Source organism: Vombatus ursinus, unplaced genomic scaffold, assembly GCF_900497805.2.
Source record: "Vombatus ursinus unplaced genomic scaffold, bare-nosed wombat genome assembly UNPS02015202.1, whole genome shotgun sequence".
Lineage (NCBI taxonomy): Eukaryota > Metazoa > Chordata > Mammalia > Diprotodontia > Vombatidae > Vombatus > Vombatus ursinus.
The window spans coordinates 797,360-823,588 of NW_020954980.1; the positions used below are offsets into that span (position 1 = coordinate 797,360).

The 26,229-nt window shown below is 40.3% G+C and overlaps 2 protein-coding genes across 5 annotated transcripts in view; one reads left to right on the forward strand and one right to left on the reverse strand.

The window, feature by feature from the left end:
* The window catches only part of GTF2H1 (general transcription factor IIH subunit 1), a 34,992-nt gene extending 24,678 nt beyond the window's left edge, over nt 1-10,314 (reverse strand). The window contains exon 1 of one of the 2 annotated variants that reach the window (XM_027846784.1): nt 9,984-10,314. The gene's annotated coding sequence lies outside the window, so the exon portion shown is untranslated. Of the gene's footprint in view, nt 1-3,036; nt 3,148-9,983 lie in introns of those variants that run through there. The other variant, XM_027846785.1, reaches the window with a different exon arrangement.
* A 185-nt stretch (nt 10,315-10,499) lies between these two features.
* HPS5 (HPS5 biogenesis of lysosomal organelles complex 2 subunit 2) overlaps nt 10,500-26,229 on the forward strand; it is a 44,171-nt gene continuing 28,441 nt past the window's right edge. For 2 of the 3 annotated variants that reach the window (XM_027846791.1, XM_027846794.1), the window contains exons 1-6: nt 10,500-10,582; nt 15,433-15,601; nt 17,760-17,870; nt 20,274-20,338; nt 21,545-21,737; nt 22,172-22,305. In XM_027846791.1, coding sequence (XP_027702592.1) covers nt 15,494-15,601; nt 17,760-17,870; nt 20,274-20,338; nt 21,545-21,737; nt 22,172-22,305 — 611 coding nt within the window. In that variant the 5' untranslated portion in view covers nt 10,500-10,582; nt 15,433-15,493. Of the gene's footprint in view, nt 10,583-10,924; nt 11,023-15,432; nt 15,602-17,759; nt 17,871-20,273; nt 20,339-21,544; nt 21,738-22,171; nt 22,306-26,229 lie in introns of those variants that run through there. The other variant, XM_027846793.1, reaches the window with a different exon arrangement.

A 26,229-nucleotide genomic window follows, 5' to 3' on the forward strand; every position in this document is an offset into this window, starting at 1 on the left:
AGAGAACAAAGTATAGAACTTTGAGGTAGAACAATTATGCGTTAGGAAGGTAAAGGAAAGCTAATGTACAAATGGTAAGATCAAAACCAAAGGGCATTTATGATTTACCTATATACAAGTTTAGGGATTAAAATTTACATTCCCTTTGGGCAGAGCACTGGCAGGTAGGGGTGTGATACCCCATGTGGAGAGGGAAGTAAAAGAAGGAAAAAAGAAAGAAGCCACGTTGTCCAACTTGGAAGTTCTGTACTCATAGAGGCTGCTGTTTGTCCTCTGTTCTCCAAGAGGACCATGACATCAGGGAGGTGGTACCATGGCACGCAAGTGAATTGGATTTGGGTAAGGGATGGCTGTGCAAAGTCACTAGCTTCACTTTTTCCTCTGGGGCTGTATTGGTCTAGTGGCCAGACATGGGTTTTTTTTTGTTTTTGTTAGGCAATTGGGGGTTAAGTGACTTGCCCAGGGTCCCACAGCTAGTAAGTGTCAAGTGTTTGGTCTGAGGCCAGATTTGAACTCAGGTCCTCCTGACTCCAAGGCCAGAGCTCTATGCACTGTGCCACCCAGCTGCCCCTCAGTGGCCAGACATAGATCAGGACAACTGGAGATGGCAGGATGCAGTAGGGGACCTTGGCCTTTTCAAGCTCAAGTCTTTAACATGTCTCAGTATGACTGAGGCAGTGCCCATTCAGTGATTAAGGTTGTTTTGATTTTTTCTCTTAAAGACCAGCCTTAACCCCAAATCACTCTGGTCACAGACCAAGCCCTACTTGGGCCCTGATTGGCTCAGAATGAATGTAAATAACAATTGTTTCAGTTTTGGGCAGAAACCCTGCGGGTCTTCACCTCCCAGATCTATTTTGCTTTAAAACCATTCTAGGCCTCATTTTTATTAAGCCTTAATCACTGAATGGGCTACACCCTTAAGAAGTTTGGCAGTTAGGGTAAATGGATAGAAGAAAGACTGAACATGAAGTGAGGAATAATTGCTGAAGCACAAGGTCTTGGAAGATGCAGGAATGGAGGGGACTGACAGGATAAGTGGAAGGGTTAGATATGGAATGTGGGTGCTATATAGCAAAGATGCAGAGAAATTTTGAGGGGTAAGAGAAAAACTGATGTTCAACCATTAGCATCTCAGTGATATAGGAGGTTTCCTTTTCTTTAAAAAGGAAAGGGTAAATGTGTAAGGTTGGAGACTTGAGAAGAAAGGCAAAAGTTTGGCACCATCAGTGTGATAAAGAGCCTGCTTGTGACTATAATAAAAAGGGAGGAGGTATCGAGTAGTGGAATTCAAATCTCACCTCTGACATGCACTGGCTGTGTGACCCCAGGCAAATCCTTTCACCTTAGTGCTCTAACCACCTCAGGTGCAGCCGCTATCCTCTAAGTCAGTTCTGCCATAGCCTAGCAGGGGTGGGGAACCTGGGGCCTCCATGCCACATGTGACCTTGAGGCCATAGGTTCCCCACCTCTGGCCTAGAAATTCTGTTGCTAAAAATCACTAATAAAATTCACAAGTTCAGGGAAGAAATAGGGATAGGGGTACAGTTCTCAAAAACTTGTCATAAAAAAAGATAGGGACCTAATACAAATGGAAACATAGTGTTACACATGTTAAACACACACATATTACAAAATAAATAGTGGCAGTGTCCTTGGCCCTAGCCATGGTAGAAAGTAGAGCTGACTAGACATTGAAGGGTGGGGGTAGAGAACAGACATGGGTGTGTGGAGCTTATGGGCAGGACCAGGCCTTCTCCACTTACAGCTCCTACCTTCACCTGGAGATATAAAATAAATATGGCACTTTACCTTGACCAGGACCTGAGGTTTCACTCCTGGCAATGACTATAGGAAGGGTTGTAGCTTTTGAGTTATTGTGAAGGGGTGAAAGGAAGGTTATTGGAAATCTCCCTGTTGCTCAGGAGATATCACATATTCTCTCATTTCAAGATGTTTTTATTATTTCAAGGTTCTCCTCAATTCTTAAAGCTTTCCTCTTGTATGTACTGCTTGGCACTTTTGAATCAGGATGCTTAAATATGTTTGGAATGTTGAATGAAGGTTTTTAAAAATATAGTAAAGTTCACAAATGTGAAAGAATAGTAAAATACAACTTTGGAGGATAACATATTGGTGAGCTAAATGTGTGAGGTGTGTGCATTTTTGTGTAGCCCAATAGGGCTGTTTCTGAGGACAGAATCATGCACAATTGTGTTTCCTAATATATCAATCTCATAGGAACAAATCTCTGTTTCCAAAGCAAGTGTTAAAGCAGACCTGAACGATCTATCTAGCATTTTAAGGTTTGCACAGCATAGAATATACATTTACTCAGTCTGATTCTCTCAACAATCCCATGAGGTTATTAGCCCAATTGGATATTAGTCCAATTTTACGAATGGGGAAACAGGCTTTGTAGGTTTAAGTGACTTGCCAAGGTCACACATTTAGTAAATGTCAGACACAGGATTAGTACCCAAATCTTTCCTAACTCCCAGTTAGACATGTTTTCCAGTATGGAAGGCCCCTCTGTGTCTCTAGTAAAGCTCAGAAAGCAGATGAGGAACTTGTGGAAGGCTGGGAATTAAGAGAGATGAGGGTAAAAAGTCAGGAGGTAAGGGAATTTGCGGTGTTAGTGGAAACTACAATGAAATGGTTCATGCTGAGTAGGTAGTGAAATAAAGGCAGAAGCAGGTTGATGGACAGGCAGAACAAGGAAGGACCAAAGGTTGAGAAGAAAGGTTGGAAGGCTTAAGCAAGTGATAGAAGTGAAATCACAAAAAAGTTGTACCTAGAGGTGAAATTCACAACTGCATACTTTGGAAGGAGAGCAATCTCAATGATGATGAGGCTTTGACTGTGGTTGTAATGAAGTGGATATGGAAGAAGTCTGTCATTCAGGATGTTATGAAACTTTTAATCCAGGGGTTTGGGAGGGTCATCACTCTAGTATTTAATTTACAGAGGATGAGAGAGGTGCAGATGGTCTGCAGTTATGAGAAGGGTACTCATACTTAAATATTATGCACATACATGTTTTCTGTGTTCTATCTGGGCCCTGTTCTCCACAGCATCTCACACCAACTCTCACAGGTTCAGCTATCATCTTCATGCAGATGGTTTTCAAATTTTATGTCGAGCTTCACTTTGTTTTCTGGACTTCATTCCCAAATCCTCGGCTTCCTGGTGCACATCTTGACCTGGAGATCCTGCTTGTGGCTCAAACTTAGTATGTCCAAAAGAGAATTCTTTCCCTGAAACTTGCTCCTCCTTCAAACTTCTGTTTCTGTTGACGGCACCCACATCCTATCCTCGTCACCCAGACCTGCAAAAACCTCACCCATCCTGGACTCTTCCCTCAATGCCTCCCCACTATCCAATCAATTACCAAGTCTTGTAGGTTCTACCAATGTCACCATCACTACTCCTTAGGACTATAGCAACAGCCTCTTAATCGACTCCTGCTGCCATTTTTTCCTCCCTCAAAATTTGTCAGTGGTTGCTAATGGCCTTTACGATAAAATACAAATTTCAGTTTAGCATTTAAAAGTCTTTTAAATCTGGCTCCCACTTATCTTTTCTGACTTATTACACATTACTTCTTTGTAAGTCTTCTATGGTCCAGCCAAAATGGTCATGGTATCATTTGTTGGCAGAGTTACTACAGTGGTTTGCCATTTCCTTCTCCAGCTTATTTTACATATGAGGAAATTGAGGCAGACAGGGTTAAGTGACTTCCAGAGGGTCATACAGCTAGTATGTGAGGCCAGATTTGAACTCAGAAAGAGCCCTCCTGACTCCAGGTCGGGCACTCTATCTACTGTAACATGCCTACCGGTCCAAACAACAAATTTAAAATCTTTTTAATCTGGCTCCCACCTATCTTTTCTGACTTATTACACATTACTTTGTTGCAAGCCCCCTATATATCAGTCCAAACGGCCATGGTGCTATTCTTTAAACTTGAAACTCCCCTCCCAGTCCCCTCTCCCTTCAGACAGACTATCTCTCATTGCTTGAAAACATTTCCATTCCCCATAAGTCCCCTGTTCCCTTTAAGAGTTAACTCATATTCTACTTCCTAAGGAAAACTCTTCTTGATGCCTCTGGTTCAGGGTTCTTAACCTGGGGTCCATGACCATTTTTTTGCCTTAAATTTTGATAACTGTATTTCAATATCATTGGTTTCCTTTGTAATCCCATGTATTTTATTTTGTACATTTAAAAACGTTATTCTGAGAAGGGGTCCACTGACTTCACCAGACTGCTAAAGAGGTCCACCACATAAACAAGAATCCTTGATCTAGTTATTAGTGCTTCCTTCTCAAATTATCTATAATTTACTGCTCTGTTTACTGAACTGGAAGCATGGAAAATGACTAGGAAGCAAAATGATCCAAGTGAGTAGTGACAAGGGCTTGAAATAAGGTTATGAACCTGGGTGATTGGAATATAGTAGTGTCATTAACTACTAAGATGGCCCAGTGGATAGAATACTGGTCCTGGAATCAGAAAGGCCTAAATTCAAATCTAGTCTCAGACACTAGCTGTGTGACTCTGGGCAAGTCACTAAACTTCTGTCTGCTCTCGTTTCCTCAACTGCAAAATGGGGATCACAATAGCACCTACCTTACAGTATTGTTGTGAAGAACAAGTGAGATAAATTTGTACAGGGTCTAGCACATAAGTAGGTTCTTAATAAATGGCTGTTCCCTTTCTACCCCCTAAGATAGTGAAGTTTGTAGGGCTATGCTATGACCAGGTCCAGGAGGGAAAATGATGAATTTATTTTCTGATATGTTGAGTTACAGGTAAATGTAGGATATATCCAGCCAGGATTAGCACAGGAATGAGATTAACGTTGGATATATAGCTTTGAGAATAATTTATTTGTGTTGAGGTATGGATGCGGTACCTTCAGGTATATGGGGTGGTCTACATGGAAGGAAAGAGAGGAAGAAGGTCAGATTAGTAGCCATTGGTTCAATTTGGCTGTGGAATAGGACACACATACAGGTATGCAGTGAAATAAATGGTGAAATGATCGAAACCAGATTAGCAATGCTCTTAAATAGCAGGTTAAAGAGTTTATACTCTTTTATAGGCAACGGTGAGACACTGAAGGGTTTTGAATGCAGAAGAAACACAGTAAGACCCAAGGGATAATGGCTCAAAGTTAACAGAACCAATGGGGCTATCCCAAAGGAATTACAGGCATTCCCTGGATTGTCTCTTGGCAAGGTTGCTTAGGTAGCAGTTAGCTCTATGTTCAAGACCCAACCAGGGTTTAAGGCAGACTTCTAAAAGTTGAAAATTTAATTTATATATACTAATAGTTAACCATAACATAAGCAAACATTTCAGAAAATCAGGAAGTTTTTGGCAGGTGTGTAAAGATCACAAAAAATCTGGAGATGGTATATGAAGCTATTATAATAATTTAGGTAAAAGGTGATATGAGCCAGAACCAGGGTGGTAGCAGTGAGTGGAAGGGAAAAGGAGGGATGCAAGACACCACAAGAGGTAGAATCAAGAGGATTTTGCAACTAACTGGAAATAGGGGTAAGGAACAGAGAAGAATAAAAGCTGTCAGAGGGTTGAGCTTAAGTGACTGGAAGGACAGTAGTGCTGTAAAGACAAATAGGAAGATTAACTTCATTTTGAACATGTTGAATTTGAAGTGCTGATGTAATGGTATCCAGCAGGCAAATGGAATAGGCTAATGGAAGTGGTGAAGTAATGGAAATGAATGGTTATCACTAAGGAGGAGAGTTCAGAAAAAGAGAAGAGGGCCGAGGACAGAGTCTTAGGAGACATACACTTAGAGTGACAGAGACGAAAGAGAAACCATCTTAGGAGATGAAGAACAATCCATCAGTCTAGAGCAGAAACAAGACTGGGTAATAATTAAAGATGTAACTAGTAGTGTCGAAAACAGTAATAGCAGTGAAAAGGAAGAGATTACAGATGAATGTGAAAGTGGAAATGACTGATGAATTATAAAGTGTTGCAGGATGGAAGGGGAAAGAATTGAGGGCACAAATGGAAGGGTTAAACACAAAAAGGAAGGCTGCTTTATCTTCTGAAATGAGAAAAAAGTAGAGGATTAGTGAAGATATTGAATTAGTACAGGATCGTGAAGATATTGGGTCAATTTCCTGAAGAGGAAAGGTCCAAATGCCTAGTGACTTGATCCTGGGATGAGGAAATGAATGAATTGCTAACTGGCATGAAGAATGGTGCTTAGTCACTATTGGTCTTTGGCATGCCAGCTTGGTTCAGCAGATAAGAGGGAATGGGTCCACCTGCAAGCAGAGGTTCAGGATGAGAGAACAAGTAAGTTTAGAATACCTACAGAATAAGGACAGGAAGAGACAGGCCACAGAAGGGATCTATTTGCCTTGTCCAAAAGTCTACAGAATATAGATTCAAGATGAATCTTTTTTCCATGAATGACTAAATCAGTGACAGCCAAAATATGATTCAGAGGACCAGTCAGAACAAGAAGCAGGGTGAATACCTTCATTTGGTGCCAAAGTACATAGACCTCCAAGACAGGGTGATAGAAGTAAAAAAGCCTGAATTTCAGGAGAGGTAAATTTGGGACACAGATAGGGAAGAATCCTTTCCCAATGGGAGATACGGTCGGGGACAGAGTGGATTTGACAAAACTTAACCATTAGGCTGAGGGTGAGGAAACTTATGAAGCCCCAGCAATGAGGTAATAGAAGTTCCTGCTAAGTCCAGGTACTTTTACTCTATATGACAGAGTGAGAAGGCCTGGGGAAGCAGATTCCCAGAAAGATGCACAAAACTGCTTTGGCCAGATGATTCCACAACTATGGAACTTAAACTGAAAATAAAAGGCTCAAAAATAATCTAAAGAAAATGACACACGTGCTTTGAATGGTAGAGGACAAGGTTTAAACTCTAAGAATCTTTGTAAACTGTGGACAATTAACCTTTCATCCTATGATTATATTCCTCTCCCTAACTGTATATTGTGTTGAAAACACACCATTTCGTATATTTCCCTGCTGTGCATCCAAGTAAATAACCCTCTAAATGTCAAGAGTTGATGTGCTATTAACAAGGAGCAGGGGAAATCACTGAGATGAAGAAAACCTTTCAACCTTCTCTTTGCAAGGTACCTGGAGTTTGATAACTCCAAGTAAGAAGCAGCAGCAGCAATACGAAACCTGAAAGGACACCAGAGAGGGCTTGCTAATGGAAAGCACAGCTGGATTGTGAGGTGCATTCCTCAGCACCACAGCAGAGCAAAAAAAGGTAGTGCTTGAAGCTAGAATCAGATCTTGCTTTGGGATTATCTAGGTTCCAGATTATTTAGGGCTATGATTCTACTTTTTAGATCTTGTAGCCCATTAATATTTTCATACTTTCATAGAACAAGAAAAGAATTGTGAACTTCAGATGTTATCCATTTTCAATTTAGAGAATTACTCCCGGTTAACAAACTTAGGACCAATATGTGGAAATAAAAAAATATAAAATCATCAAAGTCAATAGTCTATTACATGAAAAGACCACCCATCTTAGAATCATGATTTCTGGCCTTTGGAGTGGTAGGCATTATGGTATAATTGCCAAAAGTTAACAGAACCAAAAGACTCATTCCAAATTGCTTCTGGCAGGGTTACTTGAGTAGCTCTATGTTCAAGACCCTACTCCTTCAGAGTTTAAAGCTGACTTCCAAAAACCCAACTGAAAATTCCACATATGTTTACATATACAAAGCATACATCCTAAAATATGACTTTATGTAACATAACAAAAGGATTTATTATAGGACTCAGTCTGTTCCATTGTAACTACCAATATCTGATTTACACACAAGCATTAGGAACATTGCTGTTGCATAAAATGAGGCATGTCTCTATTCATTTTATTCATTCATTTTTTATTTAGGCTAGGCAATGGGGTTAAATGACTTTCCCAGGGTCACACAGCTAGTAATGTGTTATTTGTCTGAGGCCGAATTTGAACTCAGGGCCTCCTGAAATCAGGGCCAGCACTCCATCCACTGCGCCACCTAGCTGCCCCAATCTCTATTCATTTTAGCTAAGCCTTCCTCATGCATTGGGAGGAAAGCATTACCAGAAACATGGCTCTACTTAAGAAGATTTAGTATAGGAAGGAAACTAAATTGTCAATATGAAATCCTTGGGTTTTATATCTGTAAATTTCTTTCGTTCATTTCACTTTCAGTAACAGAAAAGGGAAAACTGGCTACATTTTTTCTAAAGGAAAGTTGTATTGGCAGAGATGACTATTATTTCTTCCACTATAAAAGTTCAGTATCTAGAGTTCTATTTGCTGGTAGAAAAAATAGTGGGATCATGAAAAATTAGTAAACTGATTTAACATTCTTTAATGAGACATGAAAGAGAATAAAATGTTAGATAAGAATATAATTACCAAAATCTCCAGCTGCAACTACATAGAAAAGCAAAACAGTTATGCTAAATGACAAGGATGGTAACTGCAGGCCCAGGCCATATTATTCAACCATTTTCATTCTGCAGCAGAGGGGTTGGGGGAGGAGTGAGTCTGGCAAAAGGGAAGAAAGGGAGGGACACAAACACCAACACATAGTCTGAAGAGGTGGCTGGTGCAGAGTCTAAATAGTTTGCATTACCACCTTAAACAAGAATAAATGGTGATAACAGCTATTTAGCATGCTTAGGCAGAAAGGGACTAGAAAGTCAAAGCCCAAGTCATACTCGGAGCAGGTCTTACTTGGTAAGGACAAGTGTATTTTATTTTGAAGGGGAAGGGGATGGGCGAAGGTTGGTATATTAGCTTCAGCAGAACTAATGGGAGAAAAAGGTTTGCCAAACAACATTAAGTCTTTACAATGTGATAGCAACTTGGCCCAGCAGTAGGTAGTGTGTCTTAGAAGCAAACATAAATAAGATTGGAATGGGTGAAGATTTAAACAATGCAGAAGGGGCTTATCTGGAGGTTCTGACCTGGATGAGGACATCTGTGCAGCTCTTTAACAGCCAACATATACCAAATGGCTAGAATGACCTTTTATTTATACTGTTATTTTTCCCCAAACACACTTTAACTCATTCCAAAATGTGTTTCCAATTCAACACTTTGCTGAGCTCATGGTTACTTTCCTTAAATGGATCATTCTGGCTGGATTTCTGCAGTTTCTTAGGCAGGACTCAGAGAGGAAAATTTGCCACCATACTCTCCATTTTACAGATAGAAAGACAAGGAAGAAGCCAGCCTCACTGACTTCACTTGGTAAGGGACCCTCTCTCTCCATTCTCTCCCGTCCCTCTAAGCTAATCTAGCTTGGGAAGCCCCGAGAACTTTACACAAAGATCTCCCATTTCTCTGTGGCCTCCCCTTCCATCCTGACAACCAGCTTGGGACGAAACCCAAGACCGACAGTGGAGTATTAACTGGTCCATCCATATGTTGGAAGGGCCTAAGATGAACATGGCCCTGGGCAACAGAGACAAGACTCCTTGGAGCATGGGTGAACCTTTTCGGTGTCACGGACCCCTTGGGCAGTCTGGTGAAGCCTAGGGACTCCTCAGAACAATGTTTTTAAACGTATTAAAGACTATAAAGCAAGCCACTTAATACTGAAATAGAGTCATCTCTGCATGTATAAAATGTTTTTAAACCAAGTTTCCGGACCCTGGGCAAAGAACCGCAGCCCGAGGGCGGCGGGGCCCGAGGCCCTCTCACCTGGGGCCCTCAGGGGCAGCCCCGGCTCTTCTCTCCTCCGAGTTCCCTATTCGAGCCCCGGAGCGGAGCCGGCTCCTTCCCCAGGGGCGGGCGGGCTGGTCTCGGTCTCGGGGCCTGGAGAAGCGCCGGCTCGGGGCGCTCCCCGCCCGGGGCCGCGTGTCTGGGCACCCCCGGGGTGGGCGCCCCGCTCCGGCGGCCAGGTTCGGCAGCTCGGGCGTCCTCTGTCCCTCCCCGGCTCCCCATGGACGTACCGTGCAGGAGCCCCGGCCCGGGCCCTGAGGGAGGGTCGGTGGGGCAAGCTTCTTTCCGTCGCTCTCTTCACTGGCGCTGCCTGGCTGAGCCTGGGCTCCCGCTGCCGCCGCCTCCGCTGCTGGAGGGCCTCGCCTCCTCCATTGCTGGCTGAGAAGACACGGTGGGCACGTGACCGGAAGCAGCGAGGCGGAGCCGGGAGGCCACGTGACAGGGAAACACGGCCGCCATGACACTTTCGGTTCCCCCGCCCACCCACCTTCACGCTCTCCTTCACTGGCACCTCTTTCCAACTGCAGACAGTAGTGAGACCCGCGGCTGCCGGTGCGGCCCCAGACGACCCCACTCCACGACGCCCCTCAGGCCTCAGCCCGCGCCGGGCCCGTCCCCGGTCCCCAACGGCTTCAGGCCGTGGGGAAGCGTTAGCGTGGCCTCGGCCCGAGGGGGAGGGACCGCGCGGGAGGGGCCGTGTTCCGTCAGGTGACGGGGAAGCGCCGGTGACATCTATGGCTGTGCGCCCGACGCTCCCGACTGACGTCAGCGGGGTGAAGGTGGAGCCCGGAGCTACTTGGCGGACCGGCTGTTAGGTTCCTAGCGCGCGGTGAGTGTTCCAAAGACCCCGCGGCAGTGCAGGGGCCCGCCCCGGGGAGGGAGGGGTGCTCGGCCCGGGAGCCTGGGGGCCGAGAAGCTGGCTCTCCGCTCACTCCCCTGCCCCCTCCCCACCCACTACCTCTCAGTTCCCCTTCTATTCCTCGGTCTTTCCTTCTAATCCGACCTCGCCTGAGGCCTGGGGAGGGCGGGCTGCCTGATGCGCCTACCCCGGGCTCGGTCTCCCCCAACCCCCGCCCGAATGTGGGATTTAGTCTGTCCCAGTTTGAGAACTTCACAGTTTTAGTATTGGCTTTATTACCGCCATTTCCTTAGGACTGCAAGTCCGCAGCTGGCTAGTGCTTGCAGACTTTAGCTCTGGTGATTAACTGGTTAATGAGAAGAGAATTTCTGGTTCAGCTCTGTTTACTTGAGATGAGCATGTCAAGTAAAGTAAGTATAGCTCCAGTGTTAATGGTTAGTCTGTAAATTCCAGCTTGATCCCTAGTGTTTATTGACTAGTTTGTAATTGTACGTGAGGCAGATCTTCCCCTTTTGATATCTGTACTTTGATGTGTAAATCTTTACTTTGCCATTCTGCCCCATGTAACCAAGACCTATATAAAGTTGCTGAAACCGCTGCTACGGGTATGCCATGGGATGCTGAGCATACGATAGGCCATTTATTAAAATGTCTTAGCATGTTGATGAATATGATTGGCAACAGATCTGTGAACAGATTTTCTGTCACTAGGGACCCCAAAAGCCATCTGTTACAACCTCCAACAGAGAAGAATCTCTTCTACTGTATTCTTGAACTGTCACCTTCCTGCCTTTATTTGGAGCCCAATAAGGAAATGGATGGAACTAGTTCCGTCTTCTGGGGCAGCCCAATCCACATTTGAATAGCCCTCATTATTAGGATGTTTTGCCTTAAATCAAAGCTAAATTTGTCTTTTTTTCTATTTCCACTTATTGCTCCCATTTCTGCCCTCTGTGGCCAAGTACTACAAATCTAACTTACTTATCATATTTGTCATAAATTCTTTCTTTCCTCCTCATTTTCCCTTGACCTCCTTCAAGTCCCAGCTAAAATCCCACTTGCAAAAAAACTTTCCCATTCCTCCTTAGTATTTCTGTCTTCCCTTTGAGATTATCGTATATCTACAAATCTTGTTTGAATATAGTTGTTTAGTCTGAATTCCTTGAGGGGAGGGACTGTTTTGCCTTTCTTTGTATCCTCAGCATTTAGCGCAGTATCTGGCACATAGCAGGCATCTAACAAATGCTTGTTGACTTGACCTGACAGACCTTCAGATACATGAAGACAGTTATTCATGGCTATCCTAAGTCTTTAGGTTAAACATCCTCAGTTCCTTCAACTGATCTTTATATGACATAGATTCAAGACCTTTCATCATTCTAATTATCCTCTAATTTTAATAGTATAGTGCAGCTAGCATTTATATAGCACTTTAATGTTTGCAGAGCTCTTTACAAATATCCTATTTTATTATTGCAACAACCCTGGGAGGTAGGTGGTGTTATACCCATTTTTACATATGTGTGTATTGAGGCTGACAGAAGTTAAATGACTTGTCCAGGGTCACTGAAATAGTGAGTCAGTATTTGAATTCAGGTCTTTCCAAATTCAGGTCCAGCTTTCTATCCACCGAGGCAGCTAGCTAGGTCAGTCCTTTAAGGGGATGCCCTAAATTTCCTTACGTGCTGTTAAGAAGTGCCAAGGGAGCTGAAGTCTCTCACATTTTTCTGAGAAGTTTGGTCTTTTAAAAATGCCCTTTCATTTTTTTCTTTTAAAAAGGAAGAGAATTCTGTTTATTTTTATAAATGCTTTGTTAAAGTTGGTAGCATATTTGCTACTGGAGGCCTTGTGGTGGTTCCTAGCAGTTTGTTGTTGTTTTTTTTTGGGGGGGCAACTTCCCTAAAACTCTGGCTAGCCTGTTTTTTTTTCCTTTAACATTTTAAACATATTTTGAGAACAGCAAATGTTTTCAAGTTATTCATGAGCTTCCTTAGAAAATACTAATGTTTTAAACCACATTTTGTGATGACTAAATATCATTGTTTAAAACTTTGAAGAATGGGGAAACAAATTTAAGTATCCATTAGGTTCCAACCTTATTGTCTGGATTTAACACCACTTAAGTATGTACCAGCTTGGAGGCTTTTTGTCCCTACCCACTGCCTGGGGTAGAAGTGACAGTGGATTGGCCACTTGGATTTCACTCCACATCAGAGAATTATCTATATTTTTTCTAGTCTTGGTCCATTTCCTTGTTAAAATCCATTTGTTCTGCCTTAGTCTCTAAGTCTCTATATGGGAATTCAGCAGATTTATGATTTCATGAATCCATGAACAAGCATTTGTTAAATGCTTCCTATGTACCAGGCACTGTGCTAGGTGTTGAGGATGCAGAGAAGAAAAAAAAGAAGAAAAAGAAAAGAAAAAAAAAAGTCTCTGCTCTCAAGAACCTTACATTTTTAGAATAAGCCCACCTCTCATATTCATTCTCATTACTTGTTAACCAGTCAGAGTTGATTGTCACCCTCAGGAACGCCCACTCTTTCAAGGGCATATAAGTGTTGAGTGGGTTCCATGAGGGGTCTTTGGTATTTGAAAGTGTTGCTGTCTCCTTTTATTATTTATTGCTAGCATGGTTAATAAAATGGTTAATTACCCAGAAACTATGTCTCTTGAACTTTATATATGCCATAGATATAACATTGTTCTAAAAAGTGGTAACTGTCAAAATCAGCTGGCACTGAATCAAAAACAGAAAAATGGATCACTGGAACAGATTGGGTAATCCCGAATTAGAACCAAAGACTTATATCTGGTCAGTGTTGGATAAATTCAGTACTATAAGTTATTGAAGGAAGGAATCATTCAGTAAAAGTGGGGAGAAATATAAATATATGCATACACATACATACATATATGCATGTATACATATACACGTGTGCAGGCATGTACATATTTATATATACACACATACACATATACAAATGTGTATGTATATTGGTATGGCAAAAAATAGAATTAAACCCACAACTCCACACCATATACTAGAATATCTTCTAATTGGATCAGCCATTTAACTAGTGTAGCATAATTGAGGCTGGAGATCTAGATTAGGACCAGATTGTAAAGGGATTAAAAAGCTAAGAAGAGGAGTTTCTCTTTTTTTCTCTAGACAGCAAGGGACTCCTGGAATTTATAGAGGATGAGAAGTGACATGCTTAGACTTAGACTTTGGGGAAATCACTTGAGTGGGGTGGAGAAGATTGCAAAGGGAGAGAGACTTATGGTAGGGAGACAATTAGAAAATTATTGCAGTAGTCCAGATTACAGATGATGAAGGCTAGAACTGGGGTTCTGGTTCTGGTTCTGGTTCACTTTCCAGACTTTACCAACATATTTCAGCTGCCTTTTCCTTCTACCCCTGTAGCCCCTTTCTCTTGTTCATGAGTTCCTAAAACCTTCATTTTGAGGAAGGACCCAGACCAGATACTATACTCTCCCTACCCATTTCATTGCCATTGCTGTCATGCTAGTATAGACCTTCATTAGCCAGAACTTAAAGAAGTATAGAATTTTTATTGGAGGGAGTTCTGGAGCTTCCATGCTGTGAAATCACAGATTCTTTATATATTGATGACAACTCCTTTGTCTCCTATGTATTTCCTTTCTGTTGGCCAAACTCCTCCCCATCCCTAACACTACACACATATACACATTTGAACAGGCTATATGCTTAAATACCCCTCAGAGGAACATGGATTTCAATGGGATACTCTTAAAGATGGAAAACTCTTCCAACATTTAAAGGAATGAAGCTAAGATAATTGTTGGGGACTTGTCAGCAACCTTTCAATGTCATACTGTATTGTACTACCTCTGATGGGTGGGATTAAATTATAAATGACCTTGAAAGCCTGTCTGAGGAGTGTGGAATTTAACTTTGGGTCATTGAGGAGACACTGAAGGTTTTGTATCCAGAGAGTAGCATGGCAGAAGAAGCAGATGGTTTTTTCCACTAAAGTTCTCCTTTGTTTCTTTATGGATAGAAGTGTCTCTAGGTTCTGGAAGTCTGTGCCAGTGGGGGGAGTATGTCATTAGGTAGGTTTTGCTAGTCTAGAAAGGCTTTGAGTATAAGCTTGACTATGGAATGTCTGTTAAAAGACTGACCTAGCTAAAAGACTTCTCACCAGGTAAGCTACAAGGTTGTAGAGAAGTTGTGATCTACATTGATGAAGGAAGTGTCCATAAAAATTAAATCATATATATGATTGATGTATTCAAGTATGTTATTTCCTTAACTATATTGTATACATTTTTAAGACAGTGACTTCCTTTTTTCTTTCCTTTGTATTTATCTAACTCTTTAAAGTAGATGTTCAAGAAATATATTTCAAATAATTGGATTTGGACACAGAGTACCTGGGTTTGGTGGCTCCAGTGCCAGGCCTGGAGTCAGGAAGACTCACCTTATGAGTTCAAATTTGGATTCAGACATGTACTATCTGTGTGGCTCTAAGCAAGTCACTTAGCCCAGTTTCCCTCAGTTTCTTTATCTGTAAAATGAGCTAGGGAAGGAAATGGCAAACCACTCGAGTGTCTTTGCCAAGAAAATCCCAAATGAGGTCATGAAGAGTCAGACATGATTGAAAAAAATGACATAACAACACTAGGGTTTTGGTTCTGGTTCTGCTACTTAATCCTTTATGTGACCATAGGCAAGTCATCTAACTTTTCTAGGCCTTAAATTCTTCCTTTCTTAATTAAGGCATTCGACTGAATGATTTCTGAGCAAATATACTTCCCATGTTATATCTTTTCAGGTAGAGCCCCTGAGTGAGGAATACTGTATCTATTATACTACTAGTTTACCTTACTGGCCCGATGACTTTGGTTCCAGGAATACCAGAGTCCTCTAGCCATGTCCTGGCAGAGTTTGAGTCTTTGGATCCATTGCTTTCTGCTCTCAGGTTGGATTCCAGTCGCCTGAAGGTGAGTTTTTTTATTATCATTTTATATTTATTGAATATTTTTAATGATCTGGTTGCACCATGGAGCAAATATATTTCAGTTGTTTATGTTTAAGCAATGATTTTTACCTCTCTTAGAAATGCTGCACATCCTTATGAACACTGAGGATGTTTCTGTTCTTAAGAGTAATCATTTGATGTAGGTAGCTTTTCCCTTTAGAGGCTGAATTCAACATGCATTTAGTAAAAACCTTCTGTTTACAAGACCCTCTGCAAGGTACTGGGAATCCAAAGTTAGAATGAGAAATAGCTGTTGCCCTCATAGAGCTTCTACCAAGGTTGGTGTTGGGAAACTTGTTACAACATTTACATAGACAAATAAGTAGAAGATATTTTAAGAGTGGGTGGAACATTAACAACTAGGGGAATCAAGAAAGGCTTCCTAGAAGAGGTGGCAGCTCAGCTGAGCTTTGAAGGAAGTTTAAGGATATTAAGAGACAAAGAGGAAGGTGAAATATATTCTAAGTGTGGGAGATAACCTGTGTGAATGAAGGGAGATAGGGAATGCTGGTTTTGGGGAATAGCTAGAAGGCCAAATTGATGGTAATGGAAAGTATATAAAATGAGATAACTCTGGAAAGAGAGACTGTAGCTAGACTGTGAAAAGTTTTAAGTGCCAAGTTGAGGAGTGTCTATTTTGTCTTATAGGCAATAGGGAATGACTGAGATTTCTTGAATAGGTGTGTGACATGTTTGCTTGTGTTTTAGGAAGGTTACTTTGGCAGTTGTGGAGAATGGATTGTGGAATAGAGAGGTTGAAAACACAGAGTACACTTAGAAGGATTTTGTAGTAACCCAGCTGAGGGCTGATGAGAGCCTAAAATAGGGTGGTGGCTGTGTGAGTGGAGAGAAGGGGTTGAGAAAGATGTGTTGGTAGAATTGGCAAGTGAGGGAGAATGAAGAGTTGAGGACGTCTCTAAGGTTGTGAACTTGGTGCTGGCGGGATGGTGAGGCCCTTTACCGGGGAGGGTAATGGATTCTAATTTCTAATTCCAGTTAGGTGCTGTGATTTTGGTTTTGAATGCGTCATGGTTATTTCAATTTAAATTTCTGTTGCCCATGGAGTAAAATGAAACTCCTTAGCCCAACATTTAAGGCCTTCCCAGTCTGGCTCTGACCTGCCTTTTTACCTTTATGCCTGCCTTCGGGCGCTCTGTTTTAGCCAGACTGGATTGCTAGCTGTTCCCCCAGCTCAGCAGCTATCTCTCATCCCTGAATTTTCAGGGACCTCCCCACAGGTTTGGTATGTACTTCTGCCTTGTCTGTCCCTGTCAAAATTCTACTATTCTTTCAAGGCTTAGCTCTGGTGTCATTTCCCCCTTTATGTCTCCCTTTACCTTCCTGCCAGCTAAAAGTGTTTTCTTCATTCTCAGATTTTCTAGAGTATTTTGTCTGACTTTTTCCTTTGCCCTCAATACATTTCACCATATCTGCGTACATGACTCACCTCAATATTTCCCTGCCCCATGGATGCTAACTCCCATCTCAAGGAGAGGAATTTCATCCTTACAGTGCCTTGCATATAGAAGGTGCTTAAAAAATTTAATAACTCATTGTACCGTTTCAGAAAACAAGAAGCATGATTAGCTATAAAATAGGGCAAAATGAATATACCTTATTACATTGTAGATGTTAATAAAATATTACTTTAGTAGACTTGTTTCAGAATAAGAAATTAGATGGACAATAGATTACAAAAACAACTGTATTGACCACATTCCTGACAGTGTAGTTTGTGTGGTGTAGCTGTGGTTATACTAATTTTGACTCCAGTAGACCATAAGCTTTCTGAGGTCAGGAACTGTCTCATTTTAGTATTTGTAACCTCTAGGACTTACCATAGTGCCTAGCACATAATAGGTGGGTCAAATGCTATCTTTTCCAGGCAGTCTTTTCCTTTCCCTCCGCCGTTTCCCTCTGTGGCTACTCTAATCTACTCTGTATGTATCTTGTATGTACCTAATTATTGACATGTTGTCTATGTTGTAATCTCTTTGAAATCAAGGACTGTTTTTGGTTTTCTTTGTACCCTCAGCCCTTAGCATAGTTCCTGGCACATAATAAGAATTTGCTTAAGAAATTCTTGTTGGTTGATTGGTTGATTTGATTTGTCTTTTCAGTGCACAAGTATAGCTGTGTCTCGAAAGTGGCTGGCCCTGGGCAGCTCAGGAGGAGGACTCAATCTTATTCAAAAAGAAGGCTGGGAACAGAGACTTCTTCTTTCCCACAGGGTAAGATGAGAGAAACACTGCCACACCTCTGACTCAGGAAAACATTGAGAGAATTCAGTTTTGTCTGTGAATTACTCAGCTTTGTACATAGGAAGCATTTAATCAGTGGTGTCAGTTCTATAGTGCTTCCTATCTGGGTAAGGAATCCTATCCCACTGCATGTGGTTATGACTGAGCTCTGTGAAGACATTTTAGTCTTGATTTCTTAGTTTGTTAAATCAGACCAGCAGTATTTATTGAATATTTAGTGGTAAAGGCAGTAACTTAGGTGCTATGGAGATATAAAAAGATCTGAGGTACATGCCTTGCAGGAACTTAGCATCCAATATGTGGTTTTAAATCACTAGGAAAGCTACTGGTTCTGAGAGACAAAGAGAGAATTTAGAACATTTCACTTTAAATATTTATTTGAGTCTATAATAGTGATGCTCTTTAATTTATTGCCTGTGTCATCACTTCTTGTTCTTATTTGCTAGATTGTTCATCTCCCATCCCCTAACTCTGGGCCCTGGGCTGTTTTGTCTTGTCTTGTCTCATCTCATCTCAACATCCCTCAGTGTTCTCATGGGTTCACTTATTATGTCTGTGCAGATGACTCCTACATCTGTATGTCAAACCCTACACTCTTTCTTAAACTCCATTTTGGCATTACTGTTTTTCTTCTGAAAATGAATGTCTCATAATCATCTCAAATCCAATATATTCTAAACAGAATTTATCTTCTTCCTTAAATTTCCATGCTATCCTTTCTATTACCTAGGTTTGAAACCTCAGAGTCGTCTTTGATTCTTTTTTCACCCCTCATATCTAATAAATTGTCAAGTCTTATTGATTTTTAACTAAATGATCTTTCTCAATTTTCCTTTTTTTTCCACACATAGCCACTACTCTAGTTTAGACCATCTTCCAATTGGTTTCTCTTTTTCTCTTTTCTACTTTCTATGATTCATCCTCCCCATATGTAGCTGCCAAAATAATCTAACCATGGCAAAGGTATGCCCTTATCCATCCTCTGTTCAAGAATGTTCGTTGGTTGTTTATTGTGTCTAGGACAAAATTCCTCAGCCTGACATTTTGCTCCAATTTACTTTTTTGGGTTTATTTCATATTATCTCAGCCATATCGATCTATCAGATCTTCCCTGAGATTGGAATTCCATCTCTCTTCTCCTTGTAGTCACACAGGTAGCTGGGTTGTTTAGTGGAGAAAGCTATACCTGGAATCAAGAACACTTGAGTTCAAATGGACTCAAACACTTACTTGCTGTGTGACCCTAGGCAAGTCATTTAAGTGATCTCAGCCTCAGTTTCCTCATCTGTAAAATGGGGATAAGAATTTAACACCTACTTCCTAGGGTTGTTGTGAGGATCATATGTATAAAGTACACTGGAGACTTTAAAGCTTTATTATTATTATTATCATCTGTCTTCCATGCTTAGAATACATTTCTCTCTTTTGTCTCTTAGAATCTTTAACTTTCTTGATCTGTATGTCTCCCCTTCCCCAATTCCCTTTCCCTCAAATGAATTTGTGTTAATATTTCTGTGTATGTGTTATATTGGGGTAGCTAGGCGGTGCAGTAGATAGAGTATCAGGCTTGGAGTGAGGAAGCCCTGAGTTCAGATCTGGCCTCAGACACTTAATAGCTGTGTGACCCTGGGCAGAACCTGTTTGCCTCAGTTTCCTCATCAGTAAAATGAACTGAAGAAGGAAATGGCAAACCACTCAAGTACCTTTGCTAAGAAAACTCCAAATGAGGTCATGAAGAGTTAGACACTACTGAAATCACAACATCATCATCATCATCATCATGGTCATCACCAGCAACAAACATGTTCTATTTCCTCCCACATTTTCCTGGAAGAATGTAAGTTCTTTGTAGTTAGGGACTGCTTTTAGTTTAATTCTTTTTTTCCCATTAGTCATAGTTCTCTGCAGATACTCTCTGCAATGTCAGACCACTTTTTTCTCTTAGCAAAGAAGCCAGAAATTCAGTAGTGATAAAGACTGAGCTGTATACATTCTCAGTAGGCATGCTATTTGCTTTTGAGAGTTGAATGTGAAGCATATTTGGAGGGAGAAAAGTGAGAGAACTCATTCTTCAGCCCAAACTCTCTTAATCTTTTGGGAAATTAGACATTTTAGACTTCAATCTGTCTAGTGTGTTTCATATAATAATAACTAGTATTCATGTAGCACTTTAAGTTTTGCAGAGTGCTTTACATATATTATCCCATCTGAGTCTCATTAAAAATAATTTCTACCACTGGGGGAAAATGTACAGTAAATGGAAGAGAAATGTCTTACCCCTAACTTGAGAGCTAACGGCAGTGTTCTTTAATCTTATGTATGAACTCCATTTCATAATGACATTTCTTGTTTTTTTGGTGGGGGGGGCTTTAGGAAGGTGCTGTTTCTCAGGTTGCCTGTTGTTTACATGATGACGACTATGTTGCTGTAGCCACCAGGTAAGATGATTTTTCAAAGTAGTATTTTTTTTTTTCAATTATATGTAAAAACAATTTTTAGCATTCATTTTTGCAAGATTTTGAGTTCAAATTTTTCTCCCTCTGTTTCTCCCCTCCCCTCTTCCTAAAATGGTAAGCAATTTGATGTAGGTTATATATGTACAATCATATAAAACATATTTCCATATTAGTCACAGTTGTGAAAGAAGAAACAGACCAAAAGGAAAAAAACCATGAAAAAAATAAAGTAAGTGAAAATAGTATGCTTTCATCTGCATTGAGAGTCCATCAGTTCTTTGTCTTGATTTGGATAGCATTTTCCATCATGAATCTTTCGTAATTGTCTTGGATCATTGTATTGCTGAGAAGAACTAAGTCATTCATAGTTGATCATTGCACAATGTTGCTGTTACTGTGTACAGTGTTTTCCTGGTTCTGCTCATTTCACTTTGTTCATACAAGTCTTTCCAGGTTTTTCTGAAATCTGCCTGCTCATCATTTCTTATTGCACAGTAATATTCCATTACATTCATGTACCGCAACTTGTTCAGCCAATCCCAAATTGATGGGCATTCCCTCAATTTCTAATATTTTGCCATCACAAAAAGAGATGTTATAAATATTTTTGCAAATGTAAGTCCTTGTCCCTTTTTTATGATAACAGGATGTTTTAAAAGTTTTCTTATCCTTTCCAAATACTTAAAACAGCCTTTTAAAAAAGCATCAAGAGATATAATTCTGAGTTTTTGGACTTGGAATGGGGAAAGTCAGCTCTGACCTCCACTTTAAGACTTCTGGTGATGGAGGCTCTCACCCTGTGCTTTTAAAATCAGAGTTTGTTGATGAGCTCCCAGATTAGTCACATCAGTCTTTTTAATCATCCTCCTCTTGACCCTTTTCTTCTTTATCAAAATCAGTTGTGTTTGTCATCAATATTTCATTCCTGGGAACCTCCCATCCTTGTTGGTACATGTCCTTTTCTTAGATTCATGGCATGGGATCCTGTTGATTAAATCTCTGAAATCTGAAATTTACTTTTCCAGTGTTTAGGGTGCAGAGCTTGATTTTCCCCATCTTTCCTATACATAGGATGGTGGGTGGGGTTGTGGGCATGCTTTTTAGTTTTCAGAAACTCTTATTTTTAGATCAATTGATACAATTCTTTGTTGCTAATAATTTTTTCTTTTTGACTCTTTGTTCTCTTAGTCAAGGTTTTGTAGTAGTTTGGGAATTAAATCAGGAGCGTCGTGGGAAACCAGAACGAATTTATGTATCTTCAGAACACAAAGGCCGGAGAGTTACATCTCTCTGTTGGGACACAGCTGTGCTTAGAGTTTTTGTTGGAGACCATTTGGGAAGAGTTTCTGCCATCAAACTCAACACATCCAAACAAGGAAAAGTAAGAAAGAGTTCTTTTCTTTTTCCCATGGAGCAAAGGAATTTTGCATGGTTTTATAGGTCCCTGAAATAATGGGAGAACATGATAGCCACTATTCAACTTGAAGAAATGGTAAGAGCCAAGTTTAATTTTTTGGATGGAGAATGGCTTGGAGATAATATATATAGTGTTTTTAGGTTTTGCTTTTTAAATTCTTTATAAAGTTAATTATTTTGCATGAAACTTTTGATTAGGAACTGAAATCCTCTTAGGATATATGACTTTAAAGAAGTCACATTTGGTTTGCTTTATTTTCTTTATTTTGATATAAAAAATTTTGAAATTAGGAACAAAAAGGGAACAGTGTTTTAATTATAATATTTAATTATTCTGTGATGAAATAAATTTTTACTTTCCATATCCCTCTTCTAATCCTCCTCTCCCCAACTATTTAGGCAGCTGCTACCTTTGTGATGTTCCCAGTTCAGACAATAACAACAGTTGACTCTCGAATAGTACAGTTGGATTATTTGGATGGAAGATTGCTTGTATCTTCACTCACTAGATCCTTCTTATGTGATACCGAGAGGTAAACTTGGTTATATCATACTCTGTAATTTTTATTAAGTAGTGGTTTAAATGAATCAACAAATACTTACCCTTATTTCTATTTGTCAGTCTTTATATTTTTCATGAGGAAAAGGTAGATGTTTGTCTTTCAGATAAATTTTTCTCATGTATGCTTTTGTGGATAGTTTTGGAGTTCTTCACGTGCATCAACAAAGCAGGCTAAGTAAAGTATGTTTTCAATTATCTACACAATGAAAGGGAACGTGGAACCATGGAATCCTATAAGTGGAAGGGAGGTTAACTAGTAACTCCTCCTTTAAAATCCAGGTAAGTGGTCCTGTAGCCTTGACCTCTTCCTGAAGACCTGGAGTGATGTGAAACTCATTTCCTAAGGCAGATCATTCTCCTTTGGAACTACTTGGACAGAGAAGAAAAAGCTTAGATGTGAAAGTGGGAAACCTTACCCAAGTAGTAGACATTCTGAAAAATAAGAGTTGAGCAAACAGAACTAAAAACTTCAGGGAAACAAGAAATATTAGGGCAAAGTAAAAAGATATATTTTATGGGGTCTACCATCAAAAACAATTGATCTGGAAAACTCGATGAGGTGAGATAATTTAAGAATAATTGGATTCCCCTAAAACTATGACCAAACAAAAATCTTGAATTTCATATTTTAGGAAGGCATAAAAGAAAGCTTCCCAGAACTACTAAAACCAAAGGGTAAAATGAAAATAGAAAGAATCCAAAAGTCAACTAAAAGAGATCCCAAATTTAATACATCCAGAAATGGGAGAGCTAAATCCCAGAGCTTCTAGCTTAAAGAAAAAATATTTCAAATAGCCAGGGAGAAAGAGAGTACCAAGGAACCAAAGTCAGGATTATAAATTATGTAGCAGTTATTAAAAGTAAAGGAAAACTTGGAATATGGTATAGCAAAATAGAAAAGGAAAAGACTTAAAGACAACTGCAACTTATCCTATAAAATTGACTATAATCAATCCTAACAGAGAAAAAATGCAAGGATGGAGGGGTGGGTTAAAACCAGGTTGTAGAGCCCTTAAAAATGAGACTGAGAGCTTTGTATTATATATTTTGGGCTATAAGGAGCCATTACATTTTCTGAGCAGAGGAATAGAATGGTGAGACTTGTCCCTTTGGAAGATTTTTTTTTTAAGGGAGACAGATACAATTATATTTATTTACCATTCTTTAAGATTGATCTTTTCTTTTTTAAGTTACTTTATTTATTTTTAGTTTTCAACATTCACTTCCATAAGATTTTGAGTTTCAAATTTTTTTCCCCATCTCGTCCCTCCCCCCCACCCCAAGATGGCATGTTTTCTGAATACCCCTTCCCCTAAACTGCCCTCCTTTCTCTCCCCTCATTTCTCTTATTCCCTTCCCCTTGAATTTTCCTGTCGGGCAGGATAGATTTCTGTACCCCATTTCCTGTATATCTTATTTCCCAGTTGCATGTGAAAACAATTTTTTCTTAAAATTTTTTTTTTAAACTTTGGGTTTCAAATTTTTTCCCTTCCTCCCTCCCCACCCACCCTCATTGAGAAGGCAAGCAACTCAATACAGGTTATACATGTGTAGACATGAAAAACACTTCCATAGTAGTCATGTTGTGAAAAACTAAATATATTTCCCTTAATCCTATCCCGCCCCCCATTTATTCTATTCTGTCTTTTGACCCTGTCCCTCCTTAGAAGTGTTTGCTTCTGATTGCTGCCTCCCCTAATCTGTCCTCCCCTCTATCATCCCCCTGCTGTCTTGTCCCCTTCTCCCACTGTTTTCCTGTGGGTAAGATAGATTTCCATACCCAATTGAGTGTGTTTGTTATTCTCTCCTTAAGCCAAATCCTATGAGAATAAGATTCACAAATTCCCTGTCACCTTCCCCCATTTCCCCTCCACTGTAAAAGCCTTTTTTGGTCTGTTTTATGTGAGATAATTTACCCCATTCTATCTCTCCCTTTCTCCTTCTCCCAGTATAATCCTCTCTCACCCCTTAATTTTATTCTCCAGATATCACTCCTTCATCTTCAACTCACCCTGTGCCCTCTATCTATCTATCTATCTATCTATCTATCTATCTACATACATACATATAATTTTTTTCCCCTCTAATTACCCTAATACTGACAAAGGTCTCATGAGTTACAAGTATCATCTTTCCATGCAGGAATGTAAACAGTTCAACCTTAGTAAGTCTCTCATGATTTCTCTTTTCTGTTTACCTCTTCATGTTTTGCTTGAGTCTTGTATTTGAAAGTCAGATTTTCTCTTCAGCTCTGGTCTTTTCATTAAGAATGCTTGAAAGTCCTCTGTTTCACTGACTGTCCATTTTTTTCACCTGGAGGATTGTACTCAGTTTTGCTGGGTAGGTGATTCTTGGTTGTAATCCTGTCTCTTTTGCCCTCCGGAATATTATATTCCAAGCCCTCTGGTCCCTTAACATAGAAGCTGCTAAATCTTGTGTTATCCTGATTGTGTTTCTACAATACTTGAATTGTTTCTTTCTAGCTGCTTGCATTATTTTCTCCTTGACCTGGGAACTCTGGAATTTGGATACAATATTCCTAGGAGTTTTCCTTTGGGGATCTCTTTCAGAAGGTGATTGATGGATTCTTTCAATTTCTATTTTGCCCTCTGGTTCTAAAATATCAGGGCAGTTTTCCTTGATAATTTCTTGAAAGATGATGTCTAGACTCTTTTTTTGATCATGGCTTTCAGATAGTCCAATAATTTTTAAATTCTCTCTCCTGGATCTATTTTCCAGATCAGTTGTTTTTCCAATGAGATATTTCACATTGTTTTCTACTTTTTCATTCTTTTGGATTTGTTTTACAGTGTCTTGATTTCTCATAAAGTCACTAGCTTCTAATTGTCCATTTTAATTTTTAAGGAAGTATTTTCTTCAGTAAGCTTTTGGACTTCCTTTTCCATTTGGCCAATTTTGCTTTTTAAGGCATTCTTCTCCTCATTGGCTTTTTGGACCTCTTTGGCCATTTGGATTAGGCTATTTTTTTAAGGTGTTACTTTCTTCAGTATTCTTTTGGGTCTCTTTAGCAAGCTGTTGATTTGTTTTTCATGATTTTCTTGCATCACTCTCATTTCTCTTCCCACTTTTTCCTCTACTTACTTGTTTCTCAAAATCCTTTTTGAGCTCTTCCATGGCCTGGGACTGATTCATATTTTTCTTGGAGGCTTTGGATGTAGGAGCTTTGACTTTGTTATCTTCTTCTGTTTGTATGTTTCGATCTTCTTTGTTACCAAAATAAGATTCTGTGGTCTGACTTTTTTTGTGAGGTTTGCTCATGATCCCAGCCAATTACTTGAGTTATAAACTCTTTGTTAAGGTAGGGTCTGCTTCCAGTGTGGAGAATGCCCTGTCCTAAGCTTTGTGCAGCTGTTTTCAGAGATAATTCTAGGGACCTGTAAATTTTCAGTTCTTCCAAGGTGGTATGATAAAGGGCGAGGTGTTGACTTCTTTCCTGACCTGTGCTGTGGTCTATGAGTGACCACAAGCACTCTTTTCTACCTTGGAACTGTGAGGAGGATTTCCTCTCTGCCACCACTACAATTTCACCATGCCAGTGCTCCTCCTCACCCCAGAACTCCGCCACCCAGAACTGTGACGCAGATCCAAGCATAGGCAAAGCAAGAAAATCCTGCACCAGCAAAGAGATTCCTGCAATCCCCCTCTGATCAGCCACTCGATTCCCCCTCAGTCTGTGGGTCTGAAGCTTAGGAAGCAGCTGCCGCCCTGGGGGACCCTGTCCTTCTCTTTACCATAGTCACAGACTTTTCCTATTGACCTGCTAAGTTGTCTTTTTCGTTCATGGGTTGAGAAGTCTGGAAACTGCCACAGCTGCCGGAGATTCAGTCCTCTGAGGGCTGCTCCAGGTTCACTGAGGCCTATTTTGCCTATGTGC